This window comes from Solanum stenotomum, chromosome 2 (assembly GCF_019186545.1).
Source record: "Solanum stenotomum isolate F172 chromosome 2, ASM1918654v1, whole genome shotgun sequence".
Classification (NCBI taxonomy): domain Eukaryota; kingdom Viridiplantae; phylum Streptophyta; class Magnoliopsida; order Solanales; family Solanaceae; genus Solanum; species Solanum stenotomum.
Genome location: NC_064283.1, coordinates 10,089,876 through 10,104,455, shown reverse-complemented (window position 1 = coordinate 10,104,455; position 14,580 = coordinate 10,089,876). Strand labels below are relative to the sequence as shown.

At 34.1% G+C, this 14,580-nt stretch overlaps 2 protein-coding genes across 2 annotated transcripts; one reads left to right on the top strand and one right to left on the bottom strand.

The window, feature by feature from the left end:
- The first annotated feature begins 1,485 nt into the window (after positions 1-1,485).
- Positions 1,486-3,021, top strand: LOC125855668 (sugar carrier protein C-like). The gene has a single exon (XM_049535416.1). The coding sequence runs from the start codon at positions 1,486-1,488 to the stop codon at positions 3,019-3,021; it is 1,536 nt and encodes a 511-aa protein (XP_049391373.1).
- Positions 3,022-3,794: 773 nt separating this feature from the next.
- LOC125855181 (probable ATP synthase 24 kDa subunit, mitochondrial) lies at positions 3,795-8,185 on the bottom strand. Its single transcript, XM_049534866.1, has 7 exons — positions 7,993-8,185; positions 7,160-7,256; positions 5,910-6,054; positions 5,263-5,373; positions 4,648-4,794; positions 4,249-4,371; positions 3,795-4,146 (listed from the first exon to the last, which is right to left on the bottom strand). Exons 1-7 carry the CDS (start codon positions 8,032-8,034, stop codon positions 4,083-4,085), a joined length of 729 nt encoding a protein of 242 aa, XP_049390823.1. The 5' UTR covers positions 8,035-8,185; the 3' UTR covers positions 3,795-4,082.
- Positions 8,186-14,580: the final 6,395 nt, after the last annotated feature.

The window sequence follows — 14,580 nt, the reverse complement described above, 5'->3', positions numbered from 1 at the left end:
AGACCTAATAACACTCATATACTTGAACTAAGCTTAAAGACACCCCCTTCTTTCCATACACAAAAATGTGTCAATCACACGCTACACGTGATTTTTTTTAAACTGATGCGGCTTATATATATAATTTAAAAAATAAAAATAGAGGGATTTTGTTATTTCTTTAATTAAAAGAAATTTTTAAAAAGAGGGGTTTTGTCTCCAATCTCTTCCCAACCAAAAAATTTCAGCATGTCTCACCTCCTTTCCGACCAAAAACTTTCTCCAATCTCACAACATAACCCTTTGATTTCCATGTTTGAAAACGTTGATTAAAGCATTGGTAAATAAAGTCTTTGACTTAGGATTAGTTTCATATTTTAATTTCTGACAGTGTCAAACTTTTGGTTATTCTACAATGTGTTAGTGTTGTTTCTGAGGAAGACACAATCTATCTACTCATGTGCATAGCTTATTTGGTTTTGTTACCATGTTTTTAAGTGATTTTCAATCATTTATTTTTTGTATCAAATCTTAACGGTTAAACAAATAACTGAACCGATAACAATCAATAACTGATAAGTCAATATCTTAATTGTTCTTAATGATTTAGCTTGTGTACAAACCATTAACCAATAAGTCAAATCGATAAACTTCAAAATTGAACCGACCGATACCCAACCTATATGCGAAAATAGCTTTTGCATCAATTTTTGAATCACAAAGTTGTAAAAAAAATTAAATGCTAAGCAAAAGTGAAAGTACATTAACCTATATCGCTCGTAGCACCCCTATATATACATATTTATACACTACTTATATAATATCGATACATTATATATATATACCATGCAATTTTTTTTGGGAGGAAGAAGAACCCGGTCCCTAGCGAAAATTGCTTTATCAACTGTCCAATCCACTGATCCAGAGTGAAGACAAAATATGAATGTAATTTACTAAAATCTCTACTAACGTTTTTCTTATTGAATGAATTTTCTTCAAATTGATTTTGCTTGGTTTAATTTGTTATGATTTTTGAATAATGTATCATTTAATTTAAAAGTAATAATTTTTTGTTAAACTTATGAGTATTTATTATAGGTTCAAAATTTATGGATATAAACCACCATGTTTCATGCTTTTTTTTTTAAAATGTGGAATATATTTTTAAAAACTATGGTCAAATACATAAAACTTCAATCCAAACTTCACCTAAAATTAGAAGGAAAAAAAAGCCGTTGCTAAGTAGGAATAGTACTAATAATTACATCTCTAGTTTTCCTATTTAGAATATGTTTTATTTACATATAAATATATAAACCGTCATAACATAAGTTGTCCAAATTTGATAGTAAAAGGGATATTAAAAGTGCAATATACTGCCTAATCCTACACAATTTAGAATTGTAAGGTAAGTAATCCAAATTCTTTTCAAACTTGTTTTTGACATCTATATATACCCTCACAATTTATTAACTAAACATCTTTCTATTGATATTGATATTGATCATGGCTGGTGGGAACTTTATGAGTGCTGATGAAAGGGGTTGTGAGTACCCAGGGAAGTTGACACGTTACGTGGCCCTTACTTGTATTATGGCTGCAATGGGAGGTTTGATCTTTGGTTACGACATTGGAATTTCAGGAGGAGTTACTTCTATGGATCCTTTTCTCAAACTCTTCTTCCCTTCTGTTTATCGTAAAGAGGCTCTCGACACCTCCACCAATCAGTATTGCAAGTTTGACAGCCAGTTGCTCACCCTTTTCACCTCTTCTCTCTATGTCGCTGCTCTCATCGCCTCCTTTGTTGCTTCTTTCGTTAGTAAGAAACACGGCAGAAAAGTGACCATGTTCCTTGGAGGTCTCTTCTTCTTGTTTGGTGCCGTTCTCAATGCTGCTGCAGTCCATATTAGCATGCTCATCTTGGGTCGTATCCTTCTTGGGGTTGGAGTCGGATTTGCTAATCAGTCAGTACCTATTTATTTGTCTGAGATTGCTCCCTACAAGTACAGGGGTACATTCAATGTTCTGTTCCAATTGGCCATTACCGTCGGGATCTTGATAGCTAATATCGTCAATTTCCTTACTAACAAGATCTCTGCCGGTTGGGGATGGAGGGTCAGCTTAGGTGGTGCAGCCGTGCCAGCATTAGTCATTTTGATTTCGTCCTTGTTTCTCGATGATACTCCCAGTTCCCTGATCCAAAGGGGAAAATCAGAGGAGGCAGAGCAACTACTGAAAAAGATCAGGGGAGTTGACAACGTTGATGCTGAACTGAAGGACCTTGTGGAAGCGAGTGAAGCATCCAAGAAAGTACAACACCCATGGAAAGTCCTTCTCAGAGTCAGAAAGTACAAACCCCAGTTGATTTTATCAACTCTGATTCCGACATTCCAGCAACTAACAGGGATTAACGTGGTCATGTTCTATGCTCCCGTGCTTTTTCAAACGCTAGGCTTTAAGGCCAACGCCTCCCTCATGTCCGCTGTCATCACCGGGGCTGTCAATGTGGGTGCAACTTTTATTTCAGTGTATTGTACAGATAGGTACGGAAGGAAGGTGCTTCTCCTCACGGGTGGCGTCCTAATGTGTGTATTCCAAGCATTAGTTGCAGGTCTTATTGGGTGGAAATTCGGAACTACAGGGGTGGTCGCCACTGTTTTGCCTCAGAGCTACGCAATATTAGTGGTTCTGTGTATCTGCGTATTCGTGGCTGCCTTTGCATTCTCATGGGGTCCATTGGGATGGTTAATTCCCAGTGAGATTTCTCCATTGGAAGTTCGATCTGCAGCACAAAGCGTCACTGTCTCCATGAACATGTTATTTACGTTTGCGGTGGCACAAGTTTTCTTGAAGGTGTTGTGCTGGATGAAGTTTGGGTTGTTCATCTTCTTTGCAGCCTTTGTGTTCATAATGACTCTCTTTGTCTACTTTTACGTGCCGGAAACGAAGAATATACCGATTGAAGAGATGTCCCGAGTGTGGAGAGAGCATTGGTACTGGAAGAATTACATGGATGATGTTGATGCAAAGGAAGTCGTCTAGAGTACTATTAGGATTACCACATAGTTTATTGTTTTAGTAGAGTCATTTTTTAATCTATAGTATAATAATATTCTTTCTGTTTTTTTTTTCCATGTTGTGGAATTTCTTAGAAATTGTTAATTTTACATACTAGTGTTCTTTCTTTCTTTCTTTCTTTATGTGCAATATATTCGAGTTTTTAATTCCTAACTACCTATCGTGATAAAGGAATATGGGTATATATTACTAGTTCTGGACACTTACCTTGTAGCAATATACTTATTACTTAGCATCATCATTACCTAATATGTAGCAAAAAAAAATTATTACTTCCATCTTATAGTTATTCTAAAATATTAAATTTATAGCATACAAACATATATATATATATCAATATATAACACCATTTTTATTGTAATAACTATATGTTAAATCAATTTTTGAGAGATGCAAATCCCATCCCTTACATTATCTCACGAATCTGAGCTAGCGCCACCAGATAGATCGAAGATGGTGGTCTTCATCATCCGTGAAGTTTAGAAGGTCATGAGAGCTGAATATGTCAATTATTCTGATTCTAATATTCGTAACTTCAAGGACTGATTATTTATGAGAGTTGAATAGCTGTTATAAATAGTAACGTGTTACTGATTCTTAACGACAGGGTGATTACTTCTAAATTTACAATTTTCCAATATTATTATAATATAAGAAAAAGAAATCTATTTAGAGAAGACCATAAACTGTTGCAGCAGAAAAAGGTTGCAAGCAATGACAACGAGCACAAGATGAGTAAACCATCACAAAAGCATAAAAAATTGAAACATTTGATACAATCATGTATCTTTAGTACAGAGTGCAAAAAACAACTGACCAAGATCAGTTGCAAAATAAGGAGCAGAGACAAAGATGCTCAGGCCCCAAAATTATATCAAAGCTAATTTCTTGGTCAAAACTCTTATTATTCAGAAGGCAGCCTCTTGGATGTCTGGTACAACTACATTTTTAGGGATATTAAAATTTATGTTCAAGGGTAGCACAAGATCAACAAGGTGCAAAAGGAAAATAACAAATTTCATTTTTTAAATGAAGTTTCTGATGTCCAGAGACTTCACAGTAGGCATCTCCTCATCCTTGAACTCCTCCCTGCAAGTACAGAGAATTCAAATTCAAAATCTGCGAGAAAAACAAATAACCCAACATATATGTAGGGGTAAGAGAATGAGCAAGCAAAGCCCTATTTATTACCTCTTCTTCTGAGTTTCCATTGCTTCAAGAGCATCCTTTTTCAGTTCTTCTAACTGTGCCTTTGCAATCTTCAGCTCCAACTGTTCTTCGTATTTGGGCAATTCTTCTTTACGAATGCCAAGCCTAAGGCATTTTTAAAAAAAAACATTGATGATCAATTACCTACAAAAACTCTGAATCATATATCATCTGAATCACAATGGCTCATACTACATGCTGCTGAGTAAAATAGGCCACAGTTTCCCCAAATAAGTCAACAAATGGCTGAGTAAAATTTTTAGGATGCTGGTTTTGATCATTTACATAACGAACGACCAACTGCTCCTCAAAATTTGTAGACAATCAAAAATTGAAGCACTTGCAAATAGAATCAATTAACGTCTGCATAAGGAAGCTTACTTCTGGTTGATCTTATCAAACTCAGCTGTAAGAAGAGCTATTCCCTTTTTGTCGTTCCTCAGTAGTGGCTTTTTTAATTCTTTCTCAACTTTATCCAATGCGGCCATCTGCAAATCCTCTATACCTTGAGAATCGATGAGGCCCCTCCTGACCAGATAATAGATGAAAAAGAATGGGGAGTGAAGAAGTGCTGATACACCTTATGTCTAAAGGATGATTAAAATGTCTGTCTATGAGATATGGAACAAGAGAGGAGAACACGATTACTCAATAAAGCAATAATTACTGGTAAGTTGAGAAAGCAGGCTAATGAAATTGGAGCACATAGACGCTTTCTTGCTCCAAGCCCATTACTGAAGTTACTAAAATTGCAACATTAGGAATCATGTTCAAATTTCAGAATTCAGTGTAGGATACAAAGGGATATCAGTGAAAATCAACCAATTGTGTGAAAGATAACTAAGAGCATACTGCCTTTATTATTTATTTACTAATTATTGATAAAGAAGCATACCATCTTATTTTTTTAAATACCAAAAGCATGTTTCATGATAACTCACATAACTCATGAAATATTATAACTAGCAGGTAAAAGATAAGCATTAGAATGCATACTTGACACGCATCTCTTTCAGTTTCAACAAATATGTTCGGGCATCTGGAATTTCATGTGTTTCTACTTCGATGTTGAACTTAATAATTTCAGACTCTGATAAGAGATTAGCCCTGCGAACATGGGAAATTATAGCATTAGCAATTGATCATAAAAAATTATGGAAACTAACCAAATAATGCAGCATGCATGTCCATAAATAAAACTAAGTACTGTTTGACCATGCAATAAAATAGAGGTTTCTACCTTCAGGTACATGAAAATAACATGTGATTCTTGATGAACTAAGGTATAATGTGGATCAACGTAAAAGAATTACTGGGACGCCAAACAAAATAAACAAGGACGGACCTATTTTCACATTATTAATAGATAGTTAGCAAACTAAGTATGGTCCTTCTCCAGCAAGCTTCTTGATGTTCTGGCAAAGCAGATTAATGGTAACAAGAACTAAATTTAGGAATAGCTGGACCTTCAAATGCACAGCTGAGTAGGATGTTTAATATGCTTGCAGGTGAGGCAAAATCTTCAAGAGTCGGGGTGGTGGGGAAGGGATATATAGAGGGAACAAGAAGTATGAGTATCTAAAGGTTTCTCTGGTATTTACAAACTAAATTTGAACTTCATAAGAAAAAGTTAGATATCCTACTTTTGTCTAACAGTCTTCATGACTTTTGCATACTCAGATACAGCAGCAGGATCTTCTGGATCTATGGTGATCTTCTCCTTTCGTAGGACACCAATTGCTGTCTCAAGCTTGTTCTTAACCTCATAAAAGATGTCCTTCAATACCTCTTCATAAGCACACAAAAAGTCAGTGTCACAGCAATGCAACAATACACAAACAACATTGCAATAGTACAAGCCCAGTTTGATTGCCAGAAAAAATCCACATACTATTACCAAGACAGATAGAATTATTAGGTCAGGTGACAAGACTCTAAGAGGACAGTTTTGATCAAGGCCTGACAAGAAAAATAATATAGTATTTCTAAAACACTAGCCCATTAGGGATTTTCTGGCACAAGATTTCCCTAGTTAGTTGAAACAAATAAATAAAGTTGAAGAAAAGTTATCTGAAAGCATACACCCTATCAATGGAGAGACAGGTGAATTAGATACCAAGACCAAACTTAAACTCTATATTGGTCCTGCAAACACCAGTATCAGAGTTTTTTATGAGTATGCTATTTCCAGCTTAGTTCACCCTAAAAATAAATGTTACTATCTTGTGCCTTCCTGTAGAGACAGTAACAGTAAAGTATATGTCAATTGGGCCTGCATCACCTATCTAGGAGCATAAAACGTCTTAGTGTTAAACTACTTCATTGAGATACAAAGGATGCACCAGATGCGTCTCGCATACAACTAATAATGAGGAAAAGCATTATGCTTATTAGAAAAGTAGATGAGACTTAACTTATGCAGTAAGAGGATAGTGTTGGCTGCAGTACTCAATCATAAAGCAAAAAATAAGAGCAGAAATATCCATACACAGCACGCACATGCATAGGCATTCTTCACAAGTTCCAAGGTAACAGGAATTTAAAAGCCCCAGAGCATCATTCAAAAGCATACCATGATGGTGTTCCTTAGTCATACTTCCTCCTTATTTTAGTCTTGTTTATGCTATTAAATCTAGGTTAAAATATTGAAGTTACATTAAAAAAAATACTAACAGAATTACCACATAATGAACAAAACAGAAAATATATTAAAGCTGATTTCTTCAAAGTTAATTGTTCAGATCTTCTGAGTTCTGATACACAGACAAGATAAATGAAAAACAAAATGAAAAAGAAACTAAGTCAGCAAAAAGAATCACGGTCATCAAGTTTCAGCAAAGGTTGTTTTTTTCAATCAAGCAAGTATCAATAAAGAACATCCTGAAATACTTACGGTCTCCCTTCAGTGTAGTGGGAGCAGCAGCTTCTTTGGCAAAGGAACGAACTGGAACTGCATGCTCGGTTCGAAGAACAATCTGACCAGCACATAGCTGCAAAACTACATTTATTAATAGGAGTAGTCATCTGGATCAGGTACATATTACACCAGCATATCCAATCACATCTACATCACAAAATTTTACCGCAAAATTCTGTTTCAGACCTAGACACATCCTAACAGCTTAAAGAAAGTGTAGCCTAAATTACTCAAAAGCTAAATGACCACATAGAGCAGTAGCAGATATTCTCCTAACAGTCACTTCCTTATGGGCGCGTACTATTCAATGGAACAACATAAGTAGGCAATGGTAGGAACATCAAATTCAGCTCCTAAGTGATAATTGACAGAGAGAATCTTTCCCCGAAGAAAAAACACAACAGGAGGAAAATAAAAAACATAGAAAATCTCAGGCCAAATTTATATTTTCCGAAAAGCAAAAAAGATGGTGATTGGAAACCAACCAGTAACGAAAAGAACAAATATTCTTTTGAAACGGGATCACTCAACCCATCATGCGTCAATATCAAGCAGGCAATTGCAATCTCAATGAAACCTAAAATGTGCTTAATCCTAAGGAACCACAATTATAAATCCGATTGCATTTACTGTGCCAAATGCATCTCTGTTAAATCAAACTAAATTCAGTTCAACTGGCCAACAACTACAATCCGCACAACAAAGAATGAACATTAACCCTTTAATCCGCAATCAGATCAAACAAATCATGAAACATACCCATTTGCCGCATAAAAAAAGGGGGGGAAATCGATTAGATCCAATTGTACCTGGCGAGTGGATCTGGAGAGCAAGCGAGAAGCGAGTGCCATTGATGAAGTTCCTAGTGAAGTGGTTTTTCTCTATCGGAGTGTTCGTTCACCTCTTGAGGAGAAAGCTCTCTGTTTCTGTTGGGTGTGGCTTTTGATCTTGACCTAGTACTGCTTCATTTCAGCTTTGCAGAGGGACGAGGGCAAAAGATATTCTACGACGTCGTTCCGCTATTCCCACTCCTTTTATTATTGTTTCCCCCTCTATACTTTTGTCTTTCTTTCACATTTGGGACTCAACTTTGTATCCTTTCACTTTTCATCCTCACTTTTGGAGTCGTGCTGTTGGTGAGATCAGGAATTACAGTTTTGAGATTAGATTCGAAATTAGTTTATCCTAACGTTTTGTTGGATTTTTTATTTTGAGATTAGTTATGTCATAATTATGGTAGTATTATTTTCTCATGTTGAAGTTGAATAAGAATTTAAAAATTATTATTTCGAGAATAAAAAACAGAAAAATATATTTGTCCTTCTCTAATATTTTTCTCCCAAATTTTTAAACAAAGACAAGATTAAAATGAATAAGAAAAGTGTTATCTATTTTAAACCAAACACGTGTTTTATAGTATATCTCATTTTTAACCCAATGGATTGACTATTTAATCTATCAATAAAAGTACATACACCAAATAATTTCATTATTATTACGTTGGGATTTTAAAAATAACTTTTCTATCTCTACAAGGTAATAATAAAGTATGTTATGTTTCACCTTTATGGTATTTCACTTTTGGAATTTTTGTATGTTATTGTTGTTGTTGTTGTAATTCTATCATTATTAATTGTAGGGTTGTTTATGGGACGGACCCGACGGATAATTTCGCTTAACGGTTGGCCTTTAGATATCGATTTTTAAATTTACTGATCCACTAGCCAACCTATAAGATATCGATTGGTTCAGTAACGGATTAACAATTATCAAATGGTTATCGGGCGGTGTAACGACTAACCTCTAATCTCTATAGTACTTTTTTCGACAAACGCACCTTTTCAAAAAGGATGACTTTGAAGCAGTAACAATATAAAATGGATAAATTGATCCATATTTTCAATTGGTTGTCCCATTTTCATTGCCCAACGAAAGCATCTTTACTAATGACTCGATAAATTGTTGCATACTTTTCATGTACATATTCTCAGTGCTTTTCTAAGTTTGCTGAATTGCTCTCTATTCTTCAAAGCAAAATAGATAATTATTGAGAAGTATATAGGTTTTCATGGTTTTATGACTTTAGCTTATTGGAATTAGGACTAACAAAGAAAAAATATATAATTACTCTTATAATATATTATGGTAAAATATTAAATGAGCCTAATATACACCCCTAATTAATTGGTTTAGTTTCAATTATATACAATAAAGTAATTAGTTTACAAAAAAAATATAGTCATATTTTATTTACATAAAAAAAATAGCCAAAAGTCATTAGAAGTATACATTAACTATACACTATAGATTGTCAAAAATCATAGAAACTATACACTAAGGGGTCGTTTGGTAGAGTGTATTAGGAAAAATAACGCATGCATTAGCGGTGTGTATTACTAGTACCTTGTTTGGTACTCTTTTCCAACCTATGTATAACTAATGCTTGCATTAGTTATACACTCTATTGTGTATTAAGGTGTGTATTGCTAATACCATGGATTTCTAGGTATTAACAATGCAATGGTTTTAATGCATGCATTAGATTAACTAATGACAAAACTACCCTCTAATAATAATAATAATTATTATTATTATTATAATAATAATACTTATTATTATTATTATTATTTTTATTTTATTTTTTGTAAAAGAATGTGGGGGTATTTTTGTAAACAAATATTTTTTTAATAATCTTTATACAAGGCTTGCTATTTCCAATCCATCAAACCAAACAATGTATAAGAAATAATGCAAGCATAACTAATGCAAACATTACTAATACATCATATTCAGCATTATTCTTATACACTCTACCAAACGACCCCTAACTGTATACAATATATACCTATACATTAGCTATACACTGACTATACATTATGATACACTAAAAATATTAAATATAGCTTAACTATACATGAAGTATACATTCACTATACATGAAATATACATTGATATTAAATCTCGATCAACTCAAAATCCCCTCTAAACATACCCAAATTTTTAGATATTAAATCCTCTCAATATTTTGAGCCTTTTGATATATAATTTGCTTGAAAAGATTCACGTTTGCGATATGATAGTTTTATTTATTATTTTTTTTATAAAAAAACTACTACTACTACTACGAAAAAAAAAAAACACGCATGAGAAGACGAAGAAGGAAGAAGGAAAAGAAGTAATTGATGACGAAATGGGAAGAAGAAAGGAGATTAGAAGCCATTAATAACGAATTGGGAAGGAAGAAGTTTTAACCAATTTTAATAATTTTGATAATGGAAATAGTTGAATGGTCATTTCTTATAATTTGCCCTTATTAATTCTGGTATTACAATCTTTTCATCAATAATCTCAGGATAACAGTTAAAGAATTTCTCCCTATATCATGTTGCACAGTGGTATACCGAAAGTATTCACATCAAGGCTTCAACCAGTGATGGAAGTGCTAATTGATCCCACACAAGCTGTCTTTATCCCGAAAAACTAATTATATCTGACAATATAGTGTTAAGTCATGAGATAGTACGTGAAGGGTTATGGAAGGAAGAATGTATCGCCACGATGTATGTTGAAAGTCGACATGATGAAGGCATACGACTCGATAGAGTGAGATTTTATGAAGCAAGTCCTTGATTTTCCTCAAGTCTTCATGATAGGATGGATCATGTATTGTATGACTTTTGTGGCTTACACAATTTTAATAAATGGACAGCCAACTGAACCATTCTCAGCCAAGAAAGGACTAAGGCAAATATCACCTTACCTATTTGTTCTAGAAATGAAATATTTATGTCGTCGCAGTTGAAGTAAGATAAGCTCTATAAGTAACATCCATGGTGTGGACAGCTACAAATAGTGTAACTTGGCTTCGCAGATGACCTCCTCGATCTTATTTAGCAGGGGAGACCTGGCCTCAGTTCAGAGATTATTTGCTAAACTATAGCAGTTTTCAAGTGTGTCTGGGTCGCAAGCAAATTTACAAAAATCGTCCATCTATTTTGGAGGGGTGAAGCTAGAAATACAGAAGCAAATCCTAGAGCTCCTAGGTATGAAAAAATGAGAGTTGTCATTTAGGCACTAAGTACTAAAAGGATATCCTTGGTCCAATTCCAACCACTATAAGAACGAGTGTAAAGTAAAGTGACATCCTGGACAGCAAAGTTGCTTTCGTATGCAGGTAGAGTACAACTGTTGAAGAGTGTTCTGCTAACTGTCCCAAATATTTCAATTGCCAAAGAAAGTGGTGGAACAAACAGAGAGGATTTGCCGTATGACATGATCAATGAATTTATCCAANCAAATATTTTATTTAATTTTTTGGGATAAAAAGACCACATGTCATTTATTCATTGATTACTTTGCCATGAATTTTAATTCTTATTTTTCTCTTTAATATGATAGACTTTTAATGAGTTGACATGATATAGTTGGACATGTAATCCACGTGGACGCGCTTGGTTAACACGCACTTGAAGTCAACATGTGCTAGTCAAAAAAGTGTCAAAATGACATAATGTGATGTGACATGAGGTGTCTAAAATGAACAAAATCTAGTTAAAGTGTCTAAGTGAAAATTGTTGTCAACTTTAGGAGGTCACTGATGGGTTTGGCCATAAATTAATGGCCTAACCCATTGGTGACCCCTTAAAGTTGGCACGATGTTTCACTTAGACACCTTAACTGAACGATCTTTATTTTAGACACCGTATGTAGGATCCCGCTGTGTCATTTTGACACATTTTTTAATATCAACAAAAATATATAATGTGTGTGTATTACACTCGCGAATTGATGTGTAAAGTGACAAATTAAACCATGACATTTGTCTTTTATATCAAAAGTAATTTTTAAATAATTAATATTGAATAAAAATAAAACTGACCAATAAATTAATGACACGTAATATTTTTTCCCTAAATAATTACAAAAAAAAATAAACTCCCCAAATAATAACAAAATAAAATAAAATTTAAACTACCCCTACAACCCCAAATTGCCTGCTCCAAATCCCCATCCCATCGTCTTCTCCAAACATTCCCCCCCCCCNTCGCCTTCTGCAACCACCTCCGCGCTTTCTCCTCTAAATACCCGACCCCTTTTGCAGAACGATGTGCAATTAGTTGATTTTTTTTCTGATCTCCAAATAAATCCTCGACGCAAAGAATTTAATGCATGGGTTTATTAAATTCTTAATTTTTTTTAAAAAAATTCCATCATTTTTGTTGAAACCTTCATTTACAATGGATGAGATTTAACTTGAGCAAAATGGTGGTTAGAAATGGAGAAGAAGAAGAAAAAAATAATTAAAAAGTAACTAAATAACCACTTCACGCGCCTACCAATGAGTGTATCACACTCATGGCATGTAAGCAAAAAGTGTCAAAATGACACTGTGAGTTTCTACTTGGAGTGTCTAAAATGGATATCACTCAGTTAAAATGTCTAAGTGAAATATTGTGTCAACTTTAGGGGGCCATCAATGGGTTAAACCTTAATTAATTATGAAAATGGTAGAAGTTTTTGAAAATCTTAAATTTTAAATTCATCTACTCTATAATAATAATAATAATAATAATAATAATAATAATAATAATAATAATAGGGTAAAATACTAAACTCAGTATGCCAATCATTATTTGTTAATAGATGTATCAATTCAAAAGTGGACAAGTAATTATGGTGTCTCACATTCCCAAGACTTCCACATCTCACGTCCCCTTAAAAATTAAAAGTAGAAATTAGTTAATTAATTTAAAATTAAAACATAGAGAAAATACATCAAATCCCCCTTAAACTTGTCCATAAAACTCACTTTAGCATCATAACTTTACGGGTGTTTAAATACCCCTTAAACAATTGTCAAGTGAATTAAGTACCACCTTATACATACAATACCAGTTACATAATTGGAAGGTGATGTACACACGCGCCACATAAGCGCCACCTCAATGACACATTGATAACACGTCTTGTGAACAAATTTCATTTCATTTTTTTTCTTTTTCCACGTCATTTTTTGTTCTCATTTTCACTATTTACTCATCTTCTTCATTGTTCCATGTTCTTCATTATTTCAATAATCAATACAATACAAAAGTAATTGTTACCCTTTGCAAAAATCCAACACCCACAACGTAATTTCTAATAATTTTACGAACATTGTGTGAAACAGTGAAAATGACTATACGTCGGCAAGTGCTTCAACGACAACTTTGAAAAATTATCATCATCGTTGGAGCTGGGTTTGTTGGTGCTACTCTTGCTCATACTCTTGGGAATGTTTATTTTCAATTTCATTTTTTGTTGTTTAACTTACTATTTCTCCATATTTTGATTTGCAAGTTTTTTGAAAGCTAAAGCTTAACAACCATGGTTGCTCTAAGGACAACCATCAACTACTTCAACGACAATCGCTAGAGTTATTGTTGTTATATTAGCCTCAAAATCGACAAATTTGATGGCTCACCTGAAAAGCAAACAAATGAAAACAAATAAAGGGAAGAATGGAGGAAAGCCAGGAAAAGGGTATGGCCGCCATTTTTTCCATGGTTGCCGGCGTGGTGAAATTTCTTAGCGAGATTTGGTGGTCTCACGGCGGCTGATCTCTCGCAAGAGCTTTAAACGGTGATGAACGAAGAACAAAGGGGTTGGGGTGAGGTCTGGCGTGGTTGAGTTTCGTTGAATTTGTTGATTCGAGAAATGTTCTCTCGGAAGTGACCGCCGGCGGTGGAAACAAAGAGAGCTGGTACAGGTTGCTAATAGAAGACAAAGTGGGACCCACTTACCTTCCCTTTTCATTTTTTATGCTATTTACGCGCTTATAAATTTTTTATTTGCCACGTCAGCCTCTAAGGTCATATTTAATTCACTTGTAAGTTGTTTAAGGGGTATTTAAATACACGTAAAGTTACAGTGCTAAAATAAGTTTTGGGGACAAGTTTGAGGGGAATTTATGTATTTTCCCTAAAACATAATTAAGGACACCCATCACTCATCAGTAATGGAATATACATGTTTTGTCTAACACTTCCGTTAAAGAATTTCAGAATGCGAAAACTACCATTTTTATAGCAACTTCATCAGCAACAAGGAAAAGTAAAAAAAAAAAAAAAAAGATTTATCTTATTACCAAAGTTTTTGACTATACATGAATCTCAATGGTAAGATTTAAATAATTTAATACACATTAGGATCTTGAACACGATAATCTTATCTAAAGTTAAGGCACAAACCTTGTNAGCATATTGTTGTGATCGTACTTTGATCCTTGTGAGTCCCTTAATTAGTTGCAATACTACATGGTCTCCTGTATAACTATTTCAACAAAACATGACTCTTGCTCTACTCTCATAATCATATACATGTATCTCATGCTCTTTTCTCATACACATTTTCAAGCT

Bases quoted from the DNA above. Each gene is read 5' to 3' on its own strand.
- LOC125855668 (XM_049535416.1), top strand. From the start codon at position 1,486: ATGGCTGGTGGGAACTTTATGAGTGCTGATGAAAGGGGTTGTGAGTAC.
- LOC125855181 (XM_049534866.1), bottom strand. From the start codon at position 8,034: ATGGCACTCGCTTCTCGCTTGCTCTCCAGATCCACTCGCCAG. The intron at 7,257-7,992 runs GTACAATTGGAT...GTAGTTTTGCAG, and splicing joins TCTCCAGATCCACTCGCCAG to CTATGTGCTGGTCAGATTGT. The intron at 5,374-5,909 runs GTAGGATATCTA...CCATGTTCGCAG, and splicing joins ATGAAGACTGTTAGACAAAA to GGCTAATCTCTTATCAGAGT.